Source organism: Podarcis gaigeae (assembly GCF_964106915.1).
Source record: "Podarcis gaigeae genome assembly, chromosome: 11".
In the NCBI taxonomy this organism is placed as follows: Eukaryota; Metazoa; Chordata; class Lepidosauria; order Squamata; family Lacertidae; genus Podarcis; species Podarcis gaigeae.
This window is the reverse complement of record NC_139687.1, coordinates 4,949,158-4,974,948: the sequence shown is the minus strand read 5'-3', so window position 1 is coordinate 4,974,948 and position 25,791 is coordinate 4,949,158. Positions and strand designations below refer to the sequence as shown.

The 25,791-nt window shown below is 44.6% G+C and overlaps 1 protein-coding gene across 7 annotated transcripts in view; it reads right to left on the bottom strand.

The window, feature by feature from the left end:
- Positions 1-23,380, bottom strand: part of TLE4 (TLE family member 4, transcriptional corepressor) — a 130,832-nt gene extending 107,452 nt beyond the window's left edge. For 5 of the 7 annotated variants that reach the window (XR_014555953.1, XR_014555954.1, XR_014555955.1 and 2 more), the window contains exons 1-4: positions 22,228-23,380; positions 21,248-21,345; positions 19,915-19,978; positions 18,428-18,472 (exon numbers count right to left, since the gene is read on the bottom strand). Coding sequence is in view for 1 of the 7 variants with exons in the window: in XM_083702011.1 (XP_083558137.1) it covers positions 18,428-18,472; positions 19,915-19,978; positions 21,248-21,345; positions 22,228-22,272 (252 nt within the window). In the remaining 6 variants the exon portion in view is untranslated. The remainder of the gene's footprint in view (positions 1-18,427; positions 18,473-19,914; positions 19,979-21,247; positions 21,346-22,227) is intronic. The other 2 variants (XR_014555957.1, XR_014555958.1) reach the window with 2 other exon arrangements.
- Positions 23,381-25,791: the final 2,411 nt, after the last annotated feature.

The following is a 25,791-nucleotide window of genomic DNA, read 5'->3' as shown; positions in this document are numbered from 1 at the left end:
CACAAGATTTGATGGGGTGGGGGGTGGTAAGTGCCAGTTCTATGTACAGTGGTACCTCTAGATGCGAATGAGACCTGTTCCAGAGCCCCGTTCGCATCCCGAAGCGAATGCAACCCGCGTCTGCGTGGGTCGCGATTTGCCGCTTCCGAGCATGACATCATTTTGAGCGTCTGCGCATACACAAGTGGCGAAACCCAGAAGTAATGTGCTCCGTTACTTCCAGGTCGCCACAGAGCGCAACACGAAAGTGCTTAACCTGAAGCACATTCAACCCGAGGTATGACTGTACTGTTTACTACTGCCAGAAAAACAGCAATGGGGAGAACCAGGTTCGCCACCTTGAGTTCCTTGGAGAAGAAGGTGGGATAGGAATGCAATCAGTTCCACTCAAGGCCATCCAGGGAACTTCCTGCTTGAACCCTGGTTTAACTTCCCAGTTCCAAATAGAAGAGAAGAAGAAGAGTTTGGATTTGATATCCCGCCTTTCACTCCCCCCTTCAGGAGTCTCAAAGCGGCTAACATTCTCCTTTCCCTTCCTCCCCCACAACAAACACTCTGTGAGGTGAGGGAGGCTGAGAGACTTCAAAGCAGTGTGACTGGCCCAAGGTCACCCAGGCAGCTGCATGTGGAGGAGCGGAGACGCAAACCCAGTTCACCAGATTACGAGTCCACTGCTCTTAACCACTACACCACACTGGCTCTCACCACTGGAGCACACCAGTTCTCTTGTGACAGTAGATGGCAGATCACTTACTTCAGTCACTTACTCAGGGCGAGCGTAGATATGCAGAGAAGCGGTGACAGGATAGGCAAATTGCTCTGTGTTTTCCAGCCTGGCACAGAAAGGAGGAAAACTAGCATCTCTGCTCCACCTGCAGCAGAGATACGTGAATTCCTCCTTTGCAAGTTAAAGTACACATCACTCACAGATCCTCTGCTACCGCCTTGTTGAAAAATTTCTTGCCTCTTCTTAGAATGGGGAAGACTTCCTTCCTGTCGTAACCACTGCGGCCCCAAGAGCAGCTGCAAGTATAACACCGAAATCTCTTTACATGTCAACGAGGCAGACACAAAAGCAGCTCTGATCATGCACGAGTCTCCTTCTGCTGATCCTCCCAAAAGTCAAAAACAAATTTATCTTTATGACTTAAAAACAGATAAAAGGGAGGGGCATGTGGGCTCGAAGCATTATAATTCACCATAACATCAAAATGGATGGAGGTATGGGAGGGGAAGAAAGAACCACTTTCGTCAGACTTTGGTCACACTAACCATGAGGCATCCAGAGATGAGAAGACAGGCAATCAGAAAACCACATTATTGCTTGTTTAATGTTTTTAACTGCCGCTGTGATTTCTGCTACTACGCAAACTGAGACTTACTGCAGGCCTTCCTGTGAGGCCTGCTACCTTCAGATTACCTGCAGGTGTAATGCTCTCAAGTTTCTCAGTTCCTTCCCACGTTACCTGGTGGACAGAGGATGGGTAATAATAATTCTTCCCTTACCAGTTTGGTCCCCAAGAGCTCAATGTGGCAAGTCACATTATGATCCCCAACTTATTCTTAATTATATTCTTATTCTTAATTATATCTGCACACCGCCCATCCAACCAAGTTCACTGGGCTGTTCACACAAACAATAAAGTTAAGTGATTCAGAAAAAAATATGATTCAGAACCAAAATAAAATACAACTTAAAATAAGCATAAAACCCAGCCATGAAAACTATCTACACCACCTGAAACCACAAAAGCCAGCAAGGGGGAACTTGGTGCAAGAAATGAGGCACCTGGTGGATTGCTATTCAAAGGCCTGGGAGGACAGGAAGGTGCTCATCCAGCCGCAGAAGGACAATAGTGTGGGTGGCCCAGAGATTGACACCAGCGAGTCTCTCTCCCTCTGGGTGCTGTGACTGGAACAGGAAGACTTCCTGAAGCCCACACACATGGCCAAGACCTATAAGTTGAACCCAACTTGCAGATGGCCAAAGCTGACATTTCCCACAAAACAAGCCTGGGAAGGCTGTGGAGTCATTGCCAAGTTCCCTGGAGAGACTCTTAATCATTTATTTCAAAAACATGTGAATAAGCCACAAAATTGGAAGTCAACCACGCATACAACGCCTCTCTTAATAAACATGACAAAGATGTAGACTTAAACTTTAGACGCACACAGTCATTTTAAACTCTGCATGTGGTAGATTTGAAATAGATATATATGTGCTTGAACTGTTTTTGCCTGCCACCGCGGCCTTGTCCAGCTCCGAGCTTTTATCTTCACAGTAGCTGTCTTACTTTGTGCCGCGTCATATGTGATCTAGATCTAGTATACATATATATATATGTAGATATATCCCCTCTCTCTTTAAAAAGAAGAAGAAGAATGCAGACAGTGTCACTGCTGTGGTGAACTCTCTCCCCCTTGCACTCAGTTGTCTCACATGCTAATACACTGCCATCTTTCAAAGGGAGTACTGTGAAATGGGAAGGCTGTCATACAGAGTGAATGGTACTGCGGGGAAATCGGAGACGTGTAGAGAAAACTAATTAAGTAATTTCTCCCCATTGTTCCTTGTTCTCTGCAAGCCTCCCTCAGACCACAACTCCAGTGTAGACTTTGATTGACTTACGCCTGATGCGCGCTGCCTTTTGTGCCTGCATAACTATGGGGGCTAGTTTGCCAAAAATGCTTAGAGTGGCGCAAGGAAGCGCACAGGCCCAAAATCAATAAATAGAAGGTTTTATTTCTCTCTTGACCACCCACCCACCATGCTGCTTATCTCCATGGCATTCTCATGAACACAGAATGGGGTGGGAAAAGAGCGCTTTCAGGTACAGAGAAAGGGGTGGGTCTTCTTCCGCATCCGTCCAATCGCTCTCCTACTTTCTCCTGTTCTTCTAGGTTCCCTCATCCCCTGTACAATGCATGTGGCTCTCTCTCCTGCACCCACTATCTATCCCCCTTTTCTCTTTCCCTCCCCCTCCTCTCCATTTACTCTATCCTTACCCACAACTTATTTCACCAGCAGTAGCACTATGAAACATCGGGAAGGTGCAAATCGCAGCGTAAGAGTAATGAAAGGTGAAGGCCACAGCATCCCTGCTACAGCGACAGCCATGCCTCAAATGGCTTTGATACATTGAATGGGAGCATGCAAGCGCAGCTGCATCTTTCTCACTGGATCTCAGTGGGCAATGAGACTCATCAGCTGCCAGATCTTGCACTGCTGATTACAAATACTTGAGGAGCAAGTCGTCCTCCATCAGTTCGCCAGAAACTGGGGTTGTGGGTAGGCAGGGAGGTAATGCATCTTAAGCACATTGTCTCTCCCCCCTCACAGAAATCCTAAAGTTCTTTGGTCACTCCTGTGAGATTAGGATCCTCCCATTTGTCTGAGACTCCCCCCCCCATTTCCCCCTGTTTGGTGTCTGCATCCATTTCCACATTCACAATTTCCTAACTTTGGGCTCTGCTTTTTTTCTGCTAGGCCAGTTCCTAGCCAAGCTTCTTCCAACTGGCCGGTTCTGGCATGGCTGTTAAGCACAGAGGAAAAACCACTTGGCCCTAATACCGGCTCACAGAAGCCTTTGGGGGCATTTAGAAATAGCATGTTAAATTGCTACCTATGTGCCAATCATGTAGAGCTTGTGTGCAACAAAAAAGTAACATTTGAGAAACAGGTTGAAAATTATTACTATTTGCCAACCTATAAATTGCTGCCTTGGGCCACAGATTTCTCACTTGTGCTATTCAGTGTCCATTCTGACAGTGTCTTCTGGTCTGCATTTCACACTTGTAGAAACCTGCCATGGCTTAGTTAGAGAACCACCAGGGATTAGCAATTCCCCACTGGCCCCCACCCCTGCAGTCACATCCCATGCTAGCCTCCTCCCCAGTTGCCATCCACAAGTTGGGTGTGTGTCTGCAGTAAGGAAGCACAAAGCCCACCCCCCCCCTGCAGCAATTGTTAATTACAAGACAGCTGTGTCAGGTAAAGGCTGATGGCGCAAGGACCAAATCACCACCCCAGTGAGTTAACAAGGCCCATTTTGTCTTTTATCATGACTAATAAGGCATAAATATATAATTACATTGCACTAAACATAATTCACATATGCAAACACACAAAGAGACAATGCACTTAAGTACCTGGGAACACTGTGATCTGCACAGAATCACTTATTGCAGAAAAGTCCTACACATACTACTTTAATTGTAGAGATAAAGCAAACACTGCTTTTCACTCATAGTCAAAATATTCATTTACTTGAATAAAAACTCCTAATTTATCAAAGATCTCTGCCAATATTTGTTTCAGATCTTGTTTTAAGCTTGAATAGTATCACTTAACACTCCTACTCCTCACATCAACCTAGACTCCTCCATCCTTGTTATTTCAACTGATGGGTTATTTTTATCTTTTCATTCACAACCGTCAAACTACAATATTCTTCCCTGATCAGATTCTCCTTTCTTGCCAAACCATTCCCTCAAGTGCTTTTCTCCACACTTTCTAAATCCAGTTGCAATTTCTATGTTTTTTTGAACTAGAATACAGTAAAAACAAGAATACCCCATGATTGTGTTCTCAGGTATTTTGCTGGCTACAGAAGTAGTTCCTCAAAGGATTAATACATGAGATGAGAACAATCATCATCATTGGAACTAGAATTCTACTATGCATGTTGAAATATTTTTTCTGTGGCCAACAAGAAACTACATTTTAAAAAAACAAACACAGAAGCAGCAAAGTCTCAAGCCAGGACTCAAAAGTAGCACTGACTTACAATACTTAATGTACTCAATGCATTTCAACATATAGGGTTGGGTTCAAAAGATCCTATCTCAATTTAATAAACCAAGATATGCTAGAGTCTTTTGCCAACACGCACAATATGTTCTCTCCTCATCTATATGAAATGAGAAGTCTCCACCGAACCATTTCAAGCAAACTTGGAAACTATGGTTAGCCAGGATCTTAAATCATAGTTTGAATGATTTTTTAAGACAGTGGACCTCCAGATGTTGTTGGACTACAACTCTCATCAACCGCAGCCAGTGTGGCCAATGGCAAGTGGCGATGGGAGTCCAGCAACATCTGTGGCATCAAGGTTCCCCTTGGTTTACGACCCTAACTGGAGACTTATTTCATTCAAGTACACATGAAGGAAGAAGAGAAGGGACTACATGCAAAGCAAAATGACTTGTGCACAAGTTGAAATATGGTAATCTGAACATAGCCGTTGTCTTTCACCGGAGGCAAAGAGATTGCAACTTGTTTTATGCTTGAATGGGGCTGAGCAAACTGCTGTGGTTACTGACTGGCCTACGTCTACAGGGAATGCAAGATGCTTCTGGTGAAGATTTCATGTTTGAACATTAAGCCATGCAAATAAATTTCACTGTTGAGCTTTGCAGTTTTTTTATTTTTTGGTGTTGCTCCTCTCTTCTTCTGTGCTGAAACTACACCTTCAGTCACTTCTTAGCTAAACTCTCTTTTCCTACAATGTTAAGACACCGTCTCCTCACCAGTATAAAAAAGATACTTCCAATGAAGAAAAGCAATTAAGCCAAACAAACTGGGCTTCAGAAAGCTGCATTAAGTGGGGCTCATTTAAGTTCCAAAAGGTTGCTAATTCGTAGGAACACAGGAACCTGCCTTATGCCAAATCAGGCTCCAAGGCCCAGCACAGAACACACCCACTAGGAATGGCTTTCCAGGATTTCAGACAGGAGTCTCCCCCCGCCCTACCTGGGCATGCCAAGGAATGAACCTGGCACCTTCTGCATGCAAAGCACATCATGCTCTACCACTACGCCATGGCCCTTCCCTAATAGACGCAAGCTGTGACAAGTCTGGCCACTAAATAAATATTTTTACAGACTTCCTTTCATCTAGCATCAGGATTTCACACAATAGTACCGTTACGGGAGAAACTGCACTCGCTGAACTTCTCACCTGAAAAAAGGAAGAAGAGGAGGAAGAACTGAAGCACGGCTGAAGGCCAAGTGTCATCAAACTGAGTGGCTCAGACTCTCGGTGATGACATTAATCTTCTGTGGCCCATTTTATCTGTGCAACACAAAAACACTGACAAGGCCCAGTGGCCTTCAGCTCTATCTGCTCTCCCCTCAATAGGTAGCAATCACAACTCATAACACCCCCCAATTGCACTTCTATCATCAACACACAGCCTCAACCTATAGCTGGTGGATTTTTTTTTTATTACTCTTTTTTTCATTCTATTTCACCATCCCTCTGCAGTATTAAATTTCCACACAGCTTTTTTCTGTCAGTGCCTACAAGTACCAAAATGTTTTATTAAGTCTTTGCAGAGAGCATATGCTGCTCTTGTTGTATTTTGATTTGTTGATTCTGGGTCCAAACTCTGAAAAGGCAAGGGGAAACGGGTCCCTCAGCTTTCAGAAATGCTTTTCTAAGACAGTAAATCTGCATCCCTGGCCTGAGGATGCAATTGAAAGCACAGTTGATGGATTAACCACAGCATTACCATATGCCTTATTTACTGTTTCTATACTGGTGATGCTAGAGGCCAGTAGTGGGTTAGTGGCTTCTCATCATCTAGTTAGCCTTTCATTTTTGTTCAATACCTTCCTAAATAAAGTGGCAAGGGGAATTGCAAGCTAAAATGAATATGGGGATTTGGAGACTCAGGCATACAAGTTGAAAAGAGAAACATACCACCAAGGAGAACATTTCTCTAGAAGGTTGCAGTAAAGCTTATGGCACACAGGGATGCATTGCACACAGTAATACGTGGGGGGTCGGTGGGGTGGAGGCTCTGGCCTAACAGCCACAAAGAGAACTGGCATGTGTGATATTCTACACTGCACACCCCAAGAGGAAACAGAACAGTCATGGTATAAAAAGCCAAGGAGAATGTATGTTGGCCCATCATGCTACCCCAGAAGGCAAGTGTGGAAACCGTAGAGAGTTAAGTAATAAGAATGCAGTCGTGCAGTTGAATAAATTATCTAGTTTGATTGAGTTAAGGCGCCAAGCTTTTTCACACTTACCTGTGAGTAAGTTCCATTTAAACATACATGCATAAATCTGTATGAGGAGCAAGCCTGCGTACTGATTCTTGCAGTGCTATTTTTCTAGAAAAAGAGGTGCCAGAACTCACCATGAACTTCTCCCTCATTCTCTTAGAATGGCATTGGCGCCCACCTGACAGGTGCCAGTACCCACATGAGAGGTGGTGGAACTGAGTTCCGGTGAGTTCCAGCTGAAAAAAAGCCCTGCATAGTTGTATAATATAGTGGCAGTCTTTTATCATCCTTCTAAGAAGGGCTCAATTCTTCAGTGCAAAAGCAGGCATTGAAAGCATTTTGAGATGGTTATTATCAAGTGTATTCACTGGAGAGGAAATACTTCTTACCCTTGTTCCTATTTATTTATTTAAAACTATTCAGGCACCACCCATTATTTGAAAACAGTAAGGCAGTTTACAGCCAACTAAAATAGAAGTTCATTAACAACAGTGCATTGAAAACAAGAGCAATAAATACAGTCACATACATAATTAACTAAAATGCAACAAGGCATACTAATGAGCTCCAAGGCCTGAGTCAAGAAGTTGGTTTTCAACAAGTGCTGCAAACACATCACTGCCCTAAACCTGGCCCAGTAGCCAGCTGGCAGCCAATGCAATTCTTTTAAAAGCAGTGTTTCATGCTTGCTGTAAATGGCTGCACTTAGCAACCCAGCCATGGCATCCTACTCTAGCTGCAGCCTCCAGGGCTTTATAAAGCACTAATGCATGAGTTGCAAGGCTATTGCAATACAGGCATGGTGAGAGCTACCACATCTAAAGCTGGTGAAAGGTGTTCCGAGTCACTTCAGCCCCCAGTGGTGACTTTGAAATGAAAATCACTTGTTCCTTCAACCCTGTCTAGAACAAGCAAATTACCCAATTCTCAGACCCAGGAACCCACCACCACCCACAAGGTCTTTGTCTTAACAGGATCCAACCTCATTCAGTTCACCACTGCGCCAAACCTAAGAACAGCCTGGCCCAGAATTTACATGAGCACTCCTGACACAGACGACACCAAACTGCATTTTTGGTTACATCAGCATACTTCCAAATTTTCATGTATGGAGAAAACCTGATTGCAACAAGTCAAAGAACCCAAAATGAAACTATCTATCTATCTATCCATCCATCCATCCATCTATCTATCTATCTATCTATCTATCTATCTAAAAGCTTCTGACCTTGACAATCAAGTTCAGTGATTACTACAGCCCAGGATGCGGGTAGCCAAGCCCAGCTGACCAGGTCCAACTCAACCTTGCCTTTGGTATAAAGCAGGAAGGGAGAACACAAGTTCAGGAAATGTGGCCTCAAAAGGAGAAGCATCACCAAAATCAGAACTAGTATCTCTATGGGTTTTTTAAACCTGCAATAAAATCCCTATTTAGAAAAAAAAACTTACATGAGAACTTCTTTTGTGGTATGTAAGCATGGGGTGTATTCACACATCAGGTAACCACAGACAAGGAGAGGCTTTTGAGCGAATATAGATACACAAAACACACTCAGAGTATTCATGCCTTCAGTGCTAAAGCAACTACTGAAAACAAGAATGAAATGAAGGAAGGAAGGAAGGCTCCATTTTGTTCATCATCAGAGCCCTTCAGACTAACACACAATCACCATAGGGGACCTTGAAACGAATCAAGTATTTCCAAACTCATGTCAGAAATGATTTTAGAACCTGAAAAGACTTCATTTTAGCAGGCAACACTTTCATGATTTTGAGTTATTTATTTCATCTATTTTTATCCATCCTAGGATCTCAAGGCGGCCTACAAATTAATAAAAATGCTAGAAACCTAACAGACAAACAAGAACAAATAAGAAACATGCCTAAAATAAATTAAAGAACCATCATAGAAACCATCTTCTGGGACCAACTCAATGCTTTCCAAACAATAAACACTAATGCCAGAAGCAACTTGGAAAGGCCTGGTAGGTGCCAAAATGTCCTGGGGTTGTGGGTGGCACTGTGGTCCAAACCACTGAACCTCTTGAACTTACCAATCGGAAAGAGCTCCCGTGGCTCTGTACCAGCTCCAACCTAGCAGTTCAAAAGCATACCAATGCGAGTAGATAAATAGGTACAGTGGTACCTCAGCTTACGTATGCTTCAGGTTACAGACTCCGCCAACCCAGAAATAGTACCTCAGGTTAAGAACTTTGCTTCAGGATGAGAACAGAAATTGTGCTCCTGCAACACGGCAGCAGCAGGAGGCCCCATTAGCTAAGGTGGTACCTCAAGTTAAGAACAGTTTCAGGTTAAGAACGGACCTCCAGAACAAATTAAGTACTTAACCCGAGATACCACTGTACTGCTGTGGCAGGAAGATAAACTATGTTTCCATGCACTCTGGCGCTCGTTACAGTGTCCCGTTGCACCACAAGCGGTTTGGTCATGCTGGCCACATGACCCGGAAATCTCTCTGCAAACGCCAGATGAGCAAGATGAGCACTGCAACCCCATAATCACCTTTGACTGGACTTAACGGTCCAGAGATCCTTAATCCTTATCTCCTAGGGGAGATTCCACAACTGGGGCACCACAAACCAATCAGATAATGACCAAAGATGCACAACTTGGGAACACATGAGCAGTCAAATGGAAGCCTGAGAAAGTGCCTGGTTAACCTCCCCAGATTTTATCTACCACAGTCTACAATTCAGATCACATCTGGCTACTTTTGCATTATCAAGATGAGTATTGTTAGTCATATTCTACCTACTTCCTAAAATCTCTCAAAATGTCAGAACAGAAATGTAACTTTAGATATGGCTATGAGGAACAATCATGGACTCCAAGGGTCATCTAGTCCAGCCCCCTGCAATTCAGGAATCTCAGCTAAAGCATCCATGACAGGTGGCCATCCAGCCTCTGCTTAAAAACCTCCAAGGAAGGAGAGTCCACCATCTCTATTGAGAGTCTGTTCCACTGTTGAACAGCTCTTAATGCCAGAAGCTTTTTCTGAATGTTTAGTCAGAATCTCCTTATAACTTGAAGCTATTGGTCTGAGTCCTCCCCTCCAGAGCAGAATAAAACAAGCATGCTCCCTCTTCCATGTGACAGTCCTTAAGATATTTAAATATGGCTATCATATCTCCACTCAATCTCCTCTTTTCCACGCAAAACATACCCAATCTCCTTCAAGTGCTCCTCATAAGGCTTAATTTCTAGTCTTTTACCATTAACAGAGCCAAAAACTGAAAGCAGTCCAGGCTATAAATATTTGAATTATCAAGTGAATGATAAGCTGAAGATGTTCCAAAATAGTTTAAGTTAGTAGGAATAAATGTGTAAATATTTGGAGTCTATAAAGGAAAACAAAGTAAACTTCCTACATTTATTTTTAGTGATACATCAAACCCCACACAAAAGGACTATGAAAGGACAACTTGAGTTTGGGTTGAAGTCAAGCACATTCTAATTTGTACCAGACTAATTGAAATGAATGACCATGACATTTGCAAAGCTAAGCAGGGTCCAGTATGGTTTCCTGTTGGATGGGAGACTAGTGTGTGCATTGCAGCTGGTTGGATTAAAATTCAGTGTTTCCCAACCTTGTGCCTCCAGATGTTTTTGGCCTACAACTCCCATCATCCCTGACCACTGGTCTTGCTAGCTAGGGATGATGGGAGTTGTAGGCCAAAAACATCTGGAGGCACAAGGTTGGGAAACACTGGATTAAATGACCCTCAGAGTTCCTTCCAGTTCCAGATTTCTATGGTTCTATAAGCTAAAAGAGGGAAATGTACACATGAATACTTTCAAAAAACAAAAATTTCCTGATCACTGAGTTAAATAGCATGCAGTATGTTTTCTTCATCAAAAATTTCACAGGAACTGCTGAAGGACAGATAAATCTGTACTGTGATCCACAAATCCCTAATTGGCCACCCTGCTCTGGAATATGACCAGCTGCTCTGGCGAAACCACTCTGGATATTAACCTGGAGGACTCCAGCCCACATGTCTGCAAAGGAAATCAGAGAAAGAAAAAAGTAGGGAGAGGGCCTTAACTGTTCAGAAATATTAGAAGAGAGTCTATTTTCTTTTTCTTGGTTAAAAATCACAACATAGGACACCAGGTAAACAAAAAACAAAATGATTCTTAATATGGCTTTTCTAGCTGTTGATTATAAATGTAGCATCCAAATCCAAAGACTTGCTACACAGTAGAATAAATGTTTAGAAGAATGAATGGTGGTCACCAATTGTTGCAACAGTGCAATATAGTAATATGATATTATGCCAGCCTCATGGGCTGTTACTCACAGGCTGCAACGCTGGCATAAATATTTAGGTCTTAACTTCAATGGACTGACAATTGGTCCAGTGTTTACACTCTTCAATTAAGAGGAATATTAGAGGCTTTGTTGATTAGAGGCTCACCATTACAAGCTGACCTATGTTTGCCAATTAGCATCAGACCTGCTGAGATCAGTTCTGCTTTGTAGTGCAAAAAAAAGCATGGAATAAATGGCATTCACTACACGTCACTGACATCAAATTTTTCAGAGAGCCAATAGCCTGACTTTCTCCCAACGTGTAGCCAAACACTTTCTGAAGCAAATGGTGCGCTCAGAACTATTAAGTTCCAAATGGGCACTGAGCTCATATAGTCACACAAACTCGTCTCTCTTACTTTTCAAGTATGGAGTTTAATTGCACCAGAATAATTAGAAGAAATCAAACTCAAACAGCCCTAATATTTCTATTTATGAATACGCAGCAATTAATAAGAACATAGGTAAACATGATGGAAAACTCACTCGTATCATCAAGAACATCCCAGACTGTACATAGCCATCACGTTTGACAGAGGCAAACATCATATTGCTGTTTCAAGGTGTGCTGCTGTTCATACTCTGTGTGTTTACTATGGAAAATGCCTTGCGTGCAGCCTAAAAAGTAGCATGAGCCAACTTTTTACCAAATGGGCCCAATTGCTACTGGTACGCTGCTGCTGCCACATCAGTTTTTCTCCCTCACGGTATGTGAAGTGCGGATAAAAGAGCTAAATCTTTAGACATCTGGATTGTGGATGTTTAAGGATGTGGCCATGTTAACCCATGTCATATGTTTTTGCTTTGCAAAATGTCAGGGTAACTGAATCAAGGCAAAATAGGTATCCCATTCGCCATGCATACCTGTGGGGCAATGGAACGTTGTATAAGCAGTCTTTTTTAACTATTATTTATTTATTATTTCTCAAATATATGAAAATCTAATTATACAAATGATTCTGTTCTTTCCAGGCAGTGCAGGTAAATGAGGCTTATGCTAAACTGAGTGATACAGCGCGGAAATTAGTGCCTTTCAAAAAAGTGGGGGGAGGGGGAGAACAAATTGGTATTTAGAGCATATCAGCCTCAATGCAGCTATCCCAAGAGTAACTGATCCCTTTCCTGCTACAGCAATGAAAGATACTATGGAACTACTAAGGCCTCTGCAACTGAGGTCCTGCAACAGCAAACCTCATTTTATTAAAGACGTACATTTTATTTTAAATTTGGAACAATACAACTTCATAAAAAAAACCAAATAAGAATATCCCATTCTCAAATTCTCTGCTCCTGTTCCCAAGTGTATGGGCTCTGTTTACAAGAATCTCCTCCTGCTGACAAACCCTTGCTTCCCCCATCCTCCCATGTCCAAAGAGCTATGGCCATAGGAGGGCTCTGTGATCCAAATGTCACAGATAGGAAGGTGTGGTCCAAAATGCGCTATTTTGGCTTAATCAGTTTCACAATACATGCTTAATAATCTTAAACTAGGACGCATGAAGTCTGGCCTTCATACTGATTTGTCAACCCATTTTATATTTTAAAACTTGATGGAAAATCTCAAGGTTAGAATTCAAGGTTAGAAAAATCACACGGTTAGAACCTTAACACTGTGAGACACCACAATCTTTTACATTTTCACTTCTAGTGTATCTGATGTTAAACCTCCCAGTTCTTCTGCCAGCTCCTACTACATTGCTGGTATCTCAATCAAATCTTTCCTACTGTCTATAAATGGAGAGAAAACTCAAGAGGTGCAATTCTAGTGGGTTCCCCAGCTTTCCTCCAGAATAGCGGGCAGCATCTCTCCAGCTACGGATCAATATAGTACACATACATTGTGCAACCTTGTGCAATCCAAAAACATTTCAGGTAATCAGAAAGATAAACAGAGAGAAATGTCATTTAAACAGTTACACTCCTTTTCCTTAATTTCCACAGATCACAGAGTTGTGTGTTCAGAATGTAAAGAGAGATACGCTCATCCCAACAGAGAGGATCCTTGATCACGTGCGAGTTCTGTCCCAATCTGAACACCGAGCTGTTCTCAACACTTAAGTGAATAAGGAAGCCTGTACAGAGTATAAGTGGAGGCAGCTACTACTTGCAAGAAGAGGCTGCAAACCAACAAACAGCAGCTGCTTCGCTCACCTGCTCAGGTAGACACACTCTGCCACTCAGGACAACAGGCCACCAAGAATGGCTGGGAACAGCTCCAGTTTGCTTGTCAGACAGACACACAGAATGTGGTGGCAGATCTCTCTTTTGTCCCCTCTAGGAAAAAGAGGGAAATGTGCATACCTGAGGATGGGGTGGTGAGCAGCCCTGATCTGGTACCGAGACAATAACTGGCAATAACAGGGGTTGACGTGAGCCCTCCTTTAAGTCAGAGACCTCAGCAACCCACTGACCCTTCATTACATTAGAGAATATACCAGCAGCTCTCAACAATATGAGCATTCTGTGGCCCCAGAGATGAAAAACAGTCAAAATCCAGCTCTAAATTAAACAAATGGATTTCCATCTTTGGTCTTTTACCAAAGTAATTTACTGAAGCTCCAGCAGTAAGCAGGCTCAAGGCTAGGATGTCATACGAACCATATATCAACCCAGTCGGCAATAAATCCGCTCCTCCCCTCCAAGCTCTATGCTACTTTCTTAAATAGCTCACTATAAAGCCCCAACCTAATTAAAAACAGCTTCCTCTGCAAGAGCTGCCTTGATTTCACTTATTTACACATTAACTGCAGCCTCTGTTTGGCCAATCCAGCCTTATTCCCTGTACTATGCGGGGCCTTTTATCTGCCCTGGACAGCATTTTCTCCAGCAGATGAAGTAGATGCCGATTGATTTGCTGTCGAGCATGGTAAATTAATAGCAACAAATTGCTGAGGGCCCCATCTCACTGCACCACCATGCTTCGGCAGTTTTGCTTTATTTGCTCCATGATGGGCAGCAGTCAGGCCTCTTCAAGTCAATTTCTTCTTAACAACCTGCAATACTTTTCAATGGTGAAAATAGAGCTGTTCCTTGTAAGTCAGAAATCAATATCCTATTGCCCTTAGAAAATGCTAAACAAGCAGTATTGGCAATCCACTTGGTACCAGAGGGTATCAGATATAATGCAAATCCATACCGCTTCCCTCCTTGTAGTTATTACAGTTTGCTAAAAGGTTCCTAATGCCATTTATCATCATTTACCATCGACTACTGCAGCTACGATTATGATATCCTATCAGCTGGCCAGAGCCCTTTCATTTCTACTCAATTAATATTTTAGAAGCACTCAAATGGTTGTTGCCTAAGACTTGTAATAAAATTTACATGGATTACAATGTAAGGGAGGAAGGAAAGGGGGGAGTACAGTGATGGTTCTGAAAACGCACGCACGAAAACAAATCATGCCATTCATGTCCCTGTGTCCAGCTCCAAGGTCTGATCTCCTGAAAATATCCATAGGAAAAGGAGTCAGTTTATCTGAGAATGCTTTCAACTAGGAAGAGCTTTGCTGAAAAACAAAAGGGCCACTGTAATCTCAACTCAGAAAAAACACATGCAGAGAATGATATTTGCCTCCTATTTAACTTCCCACTGGTACTATTCATAACTGTCTTATCTGCAGCCAAGGGCTAATTCTTATTTTAATAGTGAATATTGGAGTAAAAGCACTTCAATTCCCGATTGACTAAAACGATGAGATCATTATACCCTATCATTATCAACTAATTAAAATAACAAAAATACAATCCAAAGAGTCAGAGAAATAGCACATCCATATGTTTTTGAATTTATGTAGAAGTGCTAGTGTGTGTATGTGCTTTTAAGAAGGTTTGGCCCATTAAAAAATCCAAACATTTTTCAGGACACTAATGCTGTTAACAACACAATTGCATGCATGCTTGATTGGAAATAAATCCTACTGAATACAAGGCATTTTCTTCTTAGTAATATTCAGGACCATAGCTTTATCAATAGCATCATACCATAGAGAGCAATGCTTACATTTTTTTTCACATCCCAAGGCAAAACCAAAAGGGGGGCGAACACCACATTTTAATCTGGCATCTCCCAACACACTTACCCTACTCTCTTGATTTTAGCAGAGATTGCAAAACAACAAACAACAACAATTCTGTGCCACACACCAGGGTTGTTGGTGTTGGGTGTCTGTTTTTTAATAAACCTAAATAATTCAGAAAACTAATTCTATCAGTCTAATGCTATTTACTCAGTTACCAAAATCTAAATTAATTATGTTCTCAAACATAATTGTTAAAAATTGGCAACATTATGCAGGCTTAATTAAGATTAAATCCAATTTGCTAAATGTACTTTAATTGGTACTAATTACATTAGCTTTCCTTTCAGAATGACAAATTCCCCATAGGTTTCACTTTAATAGTCTTCTATCAAAATCAACACAGGATGACTGATGATCAGCCTTGCGAAAGGGGAGGAGAAAGAAGGGGGGGGACCCTGCCACATCCTCTTCGCCCCCACCCTCAAGGCACACACACAGCGCCAGCCAGCTATGTGCATTTATCCTTTTATCAATTTGCTAAATCACAGAGTCATGACTCCATCACAGCCATCATTTTCTGTTCCAATGAAAAAATTCTCTAAAAATAAATACTTGGTGGCTGGGAGCAACCAAGAAGAACAGACGTTTTAACAGAAAAATACACAAAGGTTTCAAATACCAGGGCCACCAATTACTAGGGTACTTCCAGGGACTCCAGGGAGCCCTACTTTTGAACCCGCCGAGACACAAATCTAATAAGCGAATAAGCCTAACCTGATCTTGAGAACTAGGCCCAATTATGCCGCAGGGCAACTTCGCTCCATTATTGCCTGCTTTCCATTACAAGGGCATCCAGCAACTACATCTGGAAAAGGAGCTAGGAGAAACCAAGGCTGTCTGCCTAGGAAAACAAATAAAGATAGATAGGCCTCTGTGCTTTTTTCTTTGGGGCGGGGGGAGAAATGGAGGAGGGGCAGGAATAAAGGAAATATAATAAGTAGGTGGCTTGCAGAGCTGTCTGTATTCCATAATGTGATAAACTGCCCTCAGGATTTTTGTGTGATTGAATATAAGAGCAAAACCCACAAATAATCCCCAAAGCAGATCACTCTGCCTCAACTGGGTAAAATTTGGGCGGTGGGGGAGGGCAGGACAAAGAGGCGGAGGTCTGAAGGCTTTGTCCCCTTTGAAGAAGGTGGCTTTAAGCAAGGGAGGCTTTCAATATTTCCATGATCTCAGATGGGGAACTATACTGGACGGGGTTGTAGGCGGGTGGGGAAATGCTATGATCCACATTACCAAGCCCACATATTACACTGCAGAGGAACAGAGATAAGACAATAAGATTCTTCAGAATGATAATTCTGCAAAGAACTTTCTTTGTTGCATTTCATTAGAGTCAGCAGCATGTGATAAAAAGTATTAAAAGAAGTGTTTTCTGCAAAGGTGGAGTGTTGACACTACTAATCTGAACAGAAATGACAGCGATGGAAAAATGATACTCTAATTAAACTCAATCCTTCAAGATCAGCACATTTTCAAATTAAATATAAAATTTACTCAGAGCACCCTGATGCAAGCAGTTTTCAATGTGAAATATTTGAAATAAAATTAAAGCCCACTTTTCTTTGTTTTAAACTGAGGCGGTGCAATTACAGACTTTATATCTAGACTTTTCCACCTTCTAGGTTCCCCATGCCCAGAAGAAGAAGAAAAAAATTACATACATATATTAAATTATTCTCAATGTGTTCCTGAACAAACGGCTAATGGCCCTTTCGGTACACATACCAGAAACCACATAAGCTAATCCATGAGGATTTTGGTTACCAATTTTGTTTAGATACAAAAATACTCTATTGTCCTTAAAAAAGGTAGATGGATGAGTTTTTATATCAAATTCAAGACATAACAAAGTTTTTCCGACTTCAAAAGGTTTGGAACAATTCCTCGCGATGGACGCTAACAATTCTTCCCAATAGCTCACAGCACTAATTAATTTTAATATTAACCATTAATCCTATGGATACTTGCACATGTCCTCAACATCTGAATTGGCGCAATTAAAATGAACTGAATTGCAGGCAAAACCTGTTATGCCACAGAATAGGAAATTTAAGCTAGTAGACACTAGACAGTGTGTTACTATTATGCCCAGTTTAGCAGGTTGACTATTGCGACAAACCCGTAGAAGTGTAAATACAGGAACAAACTACGAAGCCGTTACCAAAATTCTGAAGTCAAATTTTCTCACATACTGTACAGAATTCAACACTTGATCAGAATTATGCTGCAGTGCTATAGGATTTCCATTACCACCTTGCCATAACTTTCAGCAATACACAATTCTAAAAAAACTTTGTTTAATCACACTTCTTCACCAGGAAAGGTTAGCCTCATTCAGTGACTTACCTAAAAACAAAAATTAACCTACCAGTAGTAGCCTAACTGCTGGTGTCTACAACCAGGGCGGCACCTCAGTATAAGCTCATCTGCCATGGAGTGTTTAGCACTGAAGCGCAGGATTTCCTGAGGTGGTCCACATAAAAGGACCCAGAGGCATGCTTTCTCATTCCGCATCAACTTCCTTTTTTCATTCTACAGATCTCAAGAAGTTCACCAACTTACACATCCAACAACTTTAAAAGACAACTGGCCCCTTCACCATACACAGACTGGTCTCAGGTCCACTGCCCATCAGCTCATCTACAAGGCAGTAGGCTTCAACTCAGACAGCTCAAACCTAAAATTCTGATTTTGTCATCAACAGGCAACAACTGGACTACTTGCAGGCAGAGATTATTCACACAACTGTTACCAAATCCAACAGCATTTATCCAACACAAATCCAACGCAGGGAATGTTCACAAAATATTAAGACCACCTACACCTGCCTGCATAGGCTCTTATGGCACGTTCAAAGAATCACAGTTTGTCCCGGTGAGCAAAAAAAATATCAAAGTCTTGTCTACAATTGAATGAAAGAAGTGCTGTAGTTTAAGTGGATTAAAAATTGGAAAAAACTGTAACTTTACAAAAAGAAGGAATGTGTTGCCTACCTGTTTATGCATTTCTATGTTCAACCCGTAGGACATTTCATAATACTAAGAAGAAAGAAAAAAATGAACTCATTTTAGAATATGTAATCATACAAACACACACAATTTGCAATCTTTTGAAAGCATATGCAGCATAATGTAACTAAGCTGAATCTCCTCAAATCATACACATTCCTAATTTGTGTTAGTCTGCTTTTAATTCTACATTTGTTTAAACTACCACTCAAAAAAAGGAGGGGGTGAAGGAAATCACACACATGCATACCAGAAAGGAAAAATGACAAATACAATTATTAAAGATCAGACAGAGCTCAAGTATACATTTTGTTCCACAGCACCAATTTAAGATGGTAAAATGTTGGAAATGCTAGAAAGCAGACAGGGTCATAAATCAGCAATGTAGAGGAGACTTTTCCTTCGATATTTTAAATTAAAAACATGAAATGACTACAAGCAAATATAGGCTTTGCAAAGAAATAAAACAGCAGAGCGTTTCAGATTCAAAGCAGACACACAATTGTGTGTGTGGTTAAAAAAAGAAAAGGAAAACCCTGCGTTCCTGTATTGCAGGATAGCTCGGCTTCGCCAGTTAGTACCATATGCACAAGCAACACCAGAACATGTGAAGGCCAGAATAGAAGCTTTGATGGATAGCTTTTGCTCTGGCTAGAAGGCGGCATATCTCAAGGTTACTGTCCTCCTTAAAACAGTCACTCCATCACATAAAGAAAGCAATTATTTCCTCATATAAACAGATGAGCAGATAGAAAACAGCTCTTTGGGTGTCATCACAATCCATCAGAAAATTAGGTGTTTAGAGACTTCATCATATGCCAATCATTGCTGCAGGGAGTCCACAAATACATACTGGGGAGGGGAGAGGTCCTTTCTACAAAAATTCTGGTCACCAACGTCCTCAATTAACCATGAAGCCTTTAATTGGCAGCTCTTAAGCAACAGGTTTAAGAACTAAGACTTTTTATTAGAGTGCTGGTTCTCTTTGTCTTGCCTCTTAAAATGTAAATATCTTTCTCTGAAAGGACAAATTTATTCTGCAAATCAATGGCAGGTGGAAGCATAGATTGGAAGCTTTTGTCTTGAAGACTACATGCAAACTCAGATACGCCTCTGACCAGCTAATCATATTTTCATCAATATGTCAAAGGGTAAGGAATTCTTTATACTTAAAGCACCAAGAATCTTCAAGGACCTTCTGCCATGCAGGACCCATTGGGTGCTGGAGTGAACACACTCATTTCACATAAGAAAGTCCAAGTGGATTGTTCCACTGAGCAGGAAAAATTATGTCAAAGCGCCTAATAACAAGCAGGCGCAAAACCTTCAGGGCCAAGGTTTCCTAATGAAACCTTCATCACAACAGTGCCTCTTATCGCTAGCTAGCTGACTGCCTCCAGCAACCTTCGCGTTCCTCTCTGTTCGTATACCAGCCTAATAGACATTTTGAATTCGTTATGCCGCTTGCTTACCATGACATAATGTCGCTGCATCTCTGTCTTTTCACTGGCCAGTTTTTCACATTCTAGCTTTAAACTGTTCAAGAAAAAAAAAGAAACAGGCACACACACATCCATGAGTATTTAATAACGCCCCTCTGCATAGCCTCTCGATATATGAAAAGTCCCTGCAGGTTATCCTCTGTAATATTAATAAGAAGCCAAATTCAAGTAGTTAGAGCAAATCTATGATTTCCCTTGTCGATAAGATCCACTTGTCCTTTGCTCAAAACAAAAGGCAGGAAAGTTTTCAGGCAAATGCATCTTGCGTGGGTGAGGTGGTGGTAGGGAAACAGGTCAGAAAATGGAATTCTTAGGCAGACGGCTTGACTGTCTTCGAGGGATAAATATCACCTGCTATTGTAGAATTCTTTCAAAAAGACCACTACTTAAGCTGCCTTTACGTGTGATCTCGCTTGCCCTTAAACGGGCAATATAACTTTGAGTAACCACTCAAGATATAAAGGGTTGAAAGGTTTTAGGCTTTTAAAGGAAGCAGCACAACAGCATCTACAAGTGACATCTTCTGAGCAATAAAGCCTTCTTTGCAGTCCCCCACCCCCAACACACACACACTTAAGGTTGCAACAATCTTGAGAGTTGTTTGTCAAGAAGAGTATAAAAGTACTTCTACCCTAAGGATAATGAGAGAACACTCCAGCTCCAATTCCATTCTATCAGCACCTGACACTGTCACACAAGATACGAAGGAGTGGGGGTCAAAACATTTAATTTAAGCAAAGATGTGCATGGGTGGGCGGGGGCAAGATTTCAAATCCTGTTAGCTTACACCCCTGGCTGGGAGGGGGAGGAATCCTTGCCCAGCAGCTTCCAAACCTCCTGATTCGCAAACACTTTGCTCCTGATGCTTTGCCCAATCCATAGGAGCACTTTGATTTGCGTTTTGCTTTTAGATTTGCCAAGACTAACCTTTTAAAGGTGTGTTTCCTCCACCTGGATTAATTCAGAAGAACTTGTAAAAAAAATTCCTTTGATGAAGTGTTTATGAACAGATTCAGGGATATGTTTAAAAGCACACTCCTAGCATTTGAAACCTCCCTCAGTCAAGTGGGCACAGCTCCTTGCCAAGATAAAGGAGATGAAATGACACCGTTCTATCAGGGCTGTGACCCGGGAAGGCTGCGCTTTGTTTTGTTTGGCAGAGTGGCGGGGAAGATGCCGTCTCTTTGCAATGAAGACAAGAGTATGATTTTTTAAAAGGAGAAGAGAGACACATGCCCATGCCTGGAGGGGTAGCGACAAGAGATAAGCAAACACAAGGATCAGGGAAAGTAAACATCATTACCTGTGGTACTGAGCCTGTAAAAACTGAAACTCCTCCTTAATCCGATCACAGGATTCGGAAATGGTGAATTTGAAGGGTTGAGCAGGCTGATGCGGTGCCTAGAAGCGGTCATCAGAAGGAAATGTTTTAATTACTCCTCAGCCCAGCCTCGCCATTGGCGCGCACAACACATGCAAACATGCCTGCCGAGGTCACCCAGACATCAGTCAGGAAAAGAGCAATTAAAACTCACTCGGGGCGCGCGCGCGCACGGACACGCCGAGTGTTTTTGTCTTTCAATCCTGCCCGTCCGGCTCGCCTCCCGCGCCCACCCGGCGGAGCCTCGTCCGCACCTCCAGGAGCCTCCCAGGGAGGCGGCGGCGGCGGCGGCTCCTCGGCTCATCTCCCCGCTCCAGCATTATAGCCAACCCACAGCAGGACCAAGGGCTCAGAGGGGGGGGGGGAGGCTTGTGTTGCCCCACGGAGGGAGATGAAAGGGGGCAGAGGGCGGGGAAAGGGAACCGCAAGGTACAAATGGGCAGCAGCAAGGCACTGGGCAGCTAAACCGAATTAAGAGGACGGCTCCTCCGCTCCCTCTCCGCTTCATTTGCCTGTGACTCTTGCAAAGGCTAAGCAAGCCGGAAAGTACTAGGAACCCAGCCCCCGACACCGTCAAGCCTCGAAAGCCAAAGACAACAATAAGAAAATGGCTACAACTCAATTGTTTCACCCAACTCTCCCTCCCACCTCTTCACCCTCCTCCTCCTCCCTCGCTCATTTGCCTTCTCCAAGCGGGAGGCAAAGCGGGGGGGGGGGGAGAGAGATCGGTCTTTATTCTCGTCCACCGGCCCCAGCCTCCCCCCCCCCGCTCCCCGGACCGACCGCACAGTTCCGCCCCTCCCATTTGGTAAACAAGACTTTCGGGGGAGGAGGAGGAGGGTCGCGGGGGGGGGGGAGAGATGCTGCTGGACCCCCAGCCTCGCCCCCAGCCCGCTACTCACCGGGTGTCTGCTTTGAGGGTACATCTTGCTCAGATCGCGAATCATCCAAACCGATTTAGTGGGTGCTCTGGGCCAGGAAGAAAACTCGGTTCATGGATTTGAATGGCAGCGATGCAAAGGAGGGGATGGAGGCGGAGGAGGAGGACGGGGCTGCCCGGCGCTGCCAGGAGCGTCTCCGGCTCTGCCCGCACCTTCCCACCCCGGGGGGGACACGCGAGAGGCGGCGGCGGCGGCGTCTGAGTCCCCGGCAGAAGGGGACCCGTGCAACATTCCCCGGGGGCGTCCCTGGCCAACGACCAGCCGCGCCGGCGAGGCTGCGGCCACTGCCCGCCGCTCCCACGCCCAGGGCCCTAGGCGCACTCCGAAGGTCCAGGCGCAGCAAGTGCCGCTTGCGATGCTGTCCCGGCGGCGGGCGGCAGGCTGCTCATTCGCGGCTCCCTCCGGGCTCGGGCTCTCGCTCGCTCGCTCTCCGGCGGTCCGAGGGTCGACGCTGCGCTGCCTTCACCGCGGCTGACCCGCCTGTGCCCCTCGGTGGCGAGCGAAGCCAAGGGAGAGGAAAACTCCGCTCATACCAAGCGCGATCCTTCCCGCAGCAGATGCCGCTTCTCGCAGCCGCCTCTTCCGTTTGAAAACTTTTATTGATCTTAGTTGTTGGCCCTTCGCGACGAGGCAGATGAGAGAGAGGGAGGGAGAGGGAGGGAGGAGGCGGGGGGGGGGGGAGGAAGAGAAGGAATCCTTTTTTCTTGAAAGCCACCAGGAACTCCCGAGATGAAAAGAACGTGTTGTTTTCACTCCCGTCTCTTTTCTCCCCACCGAGTAAATTACACGCGTCTTCCAAGGTCTAAGTGCAAGAACCCTTTTGTTGTGGTTTTGTTTTTCTTCTTCCCCTTTAAATGGCTCTTGTTCTCCCTCCCCTTGAATGAAAAAAAAATTAAAAATTAAAAAAGGAGAAATGCGATCTCGGTTGATGGAGTTGTTTATTTCCCTCTTTTTTATCCTCTCCTTTGCCTTCCAAACTCTTGCAGAGAGCAAGACGGAACAATCTCGCACCAAACCGCAGCGGCAACCCAAACCCACCGCTCCGAGCAGCTCTAACAACGCGCTCTGGCGAGGTGACTCCTTTGACCAAATTTAGCAGCAGCAAATCATTAACATTCTGATACATATTCACAACAATCGGAAGACAAGGTGGCTGCAAAGCACCCTGGGAAGTGGAGTCCTTGGCGGAGCCATCCCCCCGCCTTTACGCGCGCGAGGTAGGGAAAATAAACTACCGCTCCCGTCGGCCGCCGCGCAGCCTCTTTAGCCGCTTGTCTATTTCCCCCGCCGCGACAGCTCCTCCTACGGAGGGCGTCGCCAACGACCAATCAGCGACGGCCACTCATTAATCGCCGTTCTGTATTAATGCCCATCATTTCGCCGCTGACAAATGGGCTCACGGCTCTGAGGTGGGGGGGCGGCTCCGCTCCGTCTCCCCCACGTGGGGACCCGACGTGGCCCGGCGCGGCGACCAACCGGGAGGCTCCGTCTGAAAGGCCACGCCCCCGCCCCTCCCTCCTCCGCTCTGCCCGAGGTGGAGCTTTGAGATTGCTGACGTTCGATTGCGCCGGCGTTCGAACAGGGGAAACATTTGTTCAGCTGTCAATCAAAGTAACGTGGGGTGCTTGCTGCTGCCGCCGCCGCCGCCGCCGCTGCCGGCTCTTGTGCGCTGGGTGGTGGCACAACAAGGGAGGTGCGCGGCTGGAGGAGCGGGGGATCCGCGGAACCTCCCCGCCGCCCCCCCGCGCCCGGTGCCACTCAGCGCCGCCGGATCGCCCACCCCGGGAGGAATGCGGACTAATTAGGGGCCAATGTCTCCTTAAAGAGACAAGCTCGGCCTTGTGCAACGCGCCGAAACCCCTGTTGAGACGAGGAGCGAGGGGAGAGCACGCTGATCCCACTTCTTTCAGTTCACATCAATTTTACGCGCCACTGGAGCTGGCATAATTTTCATGTGAACGGGACTGAAACGCTGCAGAGAGAGAGAGAGAGAGATGGGGACACAGACGCCCAGGGAAGGGAGGAGGAGGGGGGGCGGGAGAGATTGCGATCTTTTCATTTTCTTCCATTTAGGGATATGTCAGGATTTCCCTCGGTATAAAAAGGCTGGCTGCTAATTGGGCACCAAGACGCCTGGCACGGAGAGGGAGAGACGGCAGAAGGAAATGAAGGCTGTTCAAACGGATAATTTATCCGGCGATGATTTACTCTGCGCCCCTGACCTCTGTCCAGAGCGGCGGCGGCGCAGGCGAGCAGTAATTTCGGGGCGGGGAAGAGGGAGAGAAATACCTAGGCTGGGCGAAACGGGCCGGGACTCCCCCCCCCGTGCCAGAGAGGCTTTGCGCGAGGTTAATTGGGAAATCATCGCACATTGCATCGCTTTTCCTTCGCCGCCATCACCCCGAACGCCGATGCTCCTTTCGAAATCCGAGGGCGTTGCGACGAAGTCGGGTCGCCCTCCCTTTCTGATAAGCGGGTGAAGTGAGGGTGGTTTGCCTTGACTCCAACAGCAACCAAGCAACGCCCCCCCTCCCCGAAAAAAAACAACACCCTGGTAGTTTTGCTTATATGCACAGAAAACCCAGATGGAACACGACTGCATTGTGCAGGCTACGGTGAAAAACAAACTGTTTGGAGACTGCGGGGTAAGGGGAATATTGGCAAACGCTGTAGTTTAAGTGCTAGAGCAGGGACAAGACGCCGTGGCTGAGCCGAGTGTACATCTGCAGTGGACTCTGAGCTGTACCGCCGGCAAACGCATTGCTCTGAGAGCCTTAGGGTTGCAGTTCTATGGGAGTAAGCAGAAGAGCACATAATTCGGCTTCTTAAGGAAGTGCAATGGTGCAGGGAATTAGTGCAGCTTCAAACTTTACGCAGCACATAGGATTGCTGCATGCATACAGCTGTTAACACCAGGGCTGCTCACAACATATGTACATGCCTTATATACATGCCAAGTGATTCCTAAATGCATGTAGTGTTTATGACGATGCAATTACTCCCATGTGTATTACGCACAATGTCTCCATTTTAAGTAATGGCACATACAGTACCAGCAAATTCAGGTCGTGCAGTTAAAGCAGATTTGGCACTCTTGTGCCACATTCATATTCTGCTGTTCTTCTGTCGTTACAACTACTTTACAAGTCGTCCCCCTACCAGACCCGGATCAGCCTGACTTTGACAAGGTGGTGGCCTCAGGTAATGTCAGACCATGCCCTCTGACCCAAGGAAGACTTCCAGGCATGGATGAAGCCAAGGAGGGCAGGGAGGGGCAGCTCCCCACCACCACGATAATCATCCCATTTAGTGTAAAACAAGTGTGCCTGCTTTCATCTGACAGAGGTAGGATGCTATTCAGTCGCCAACACTCCTTGTCCAGAATAACCTAAGCTCACAGGACTGATTTAAAACTAGGCCCAGATTACTGTTCCTGATTCCTCCATCAAGGGTGATAACATGGGAGGAAGAATAGGGGGCCAGAACACCACAGTAAAATATATTGCAGACAATGTGCACCCCAGG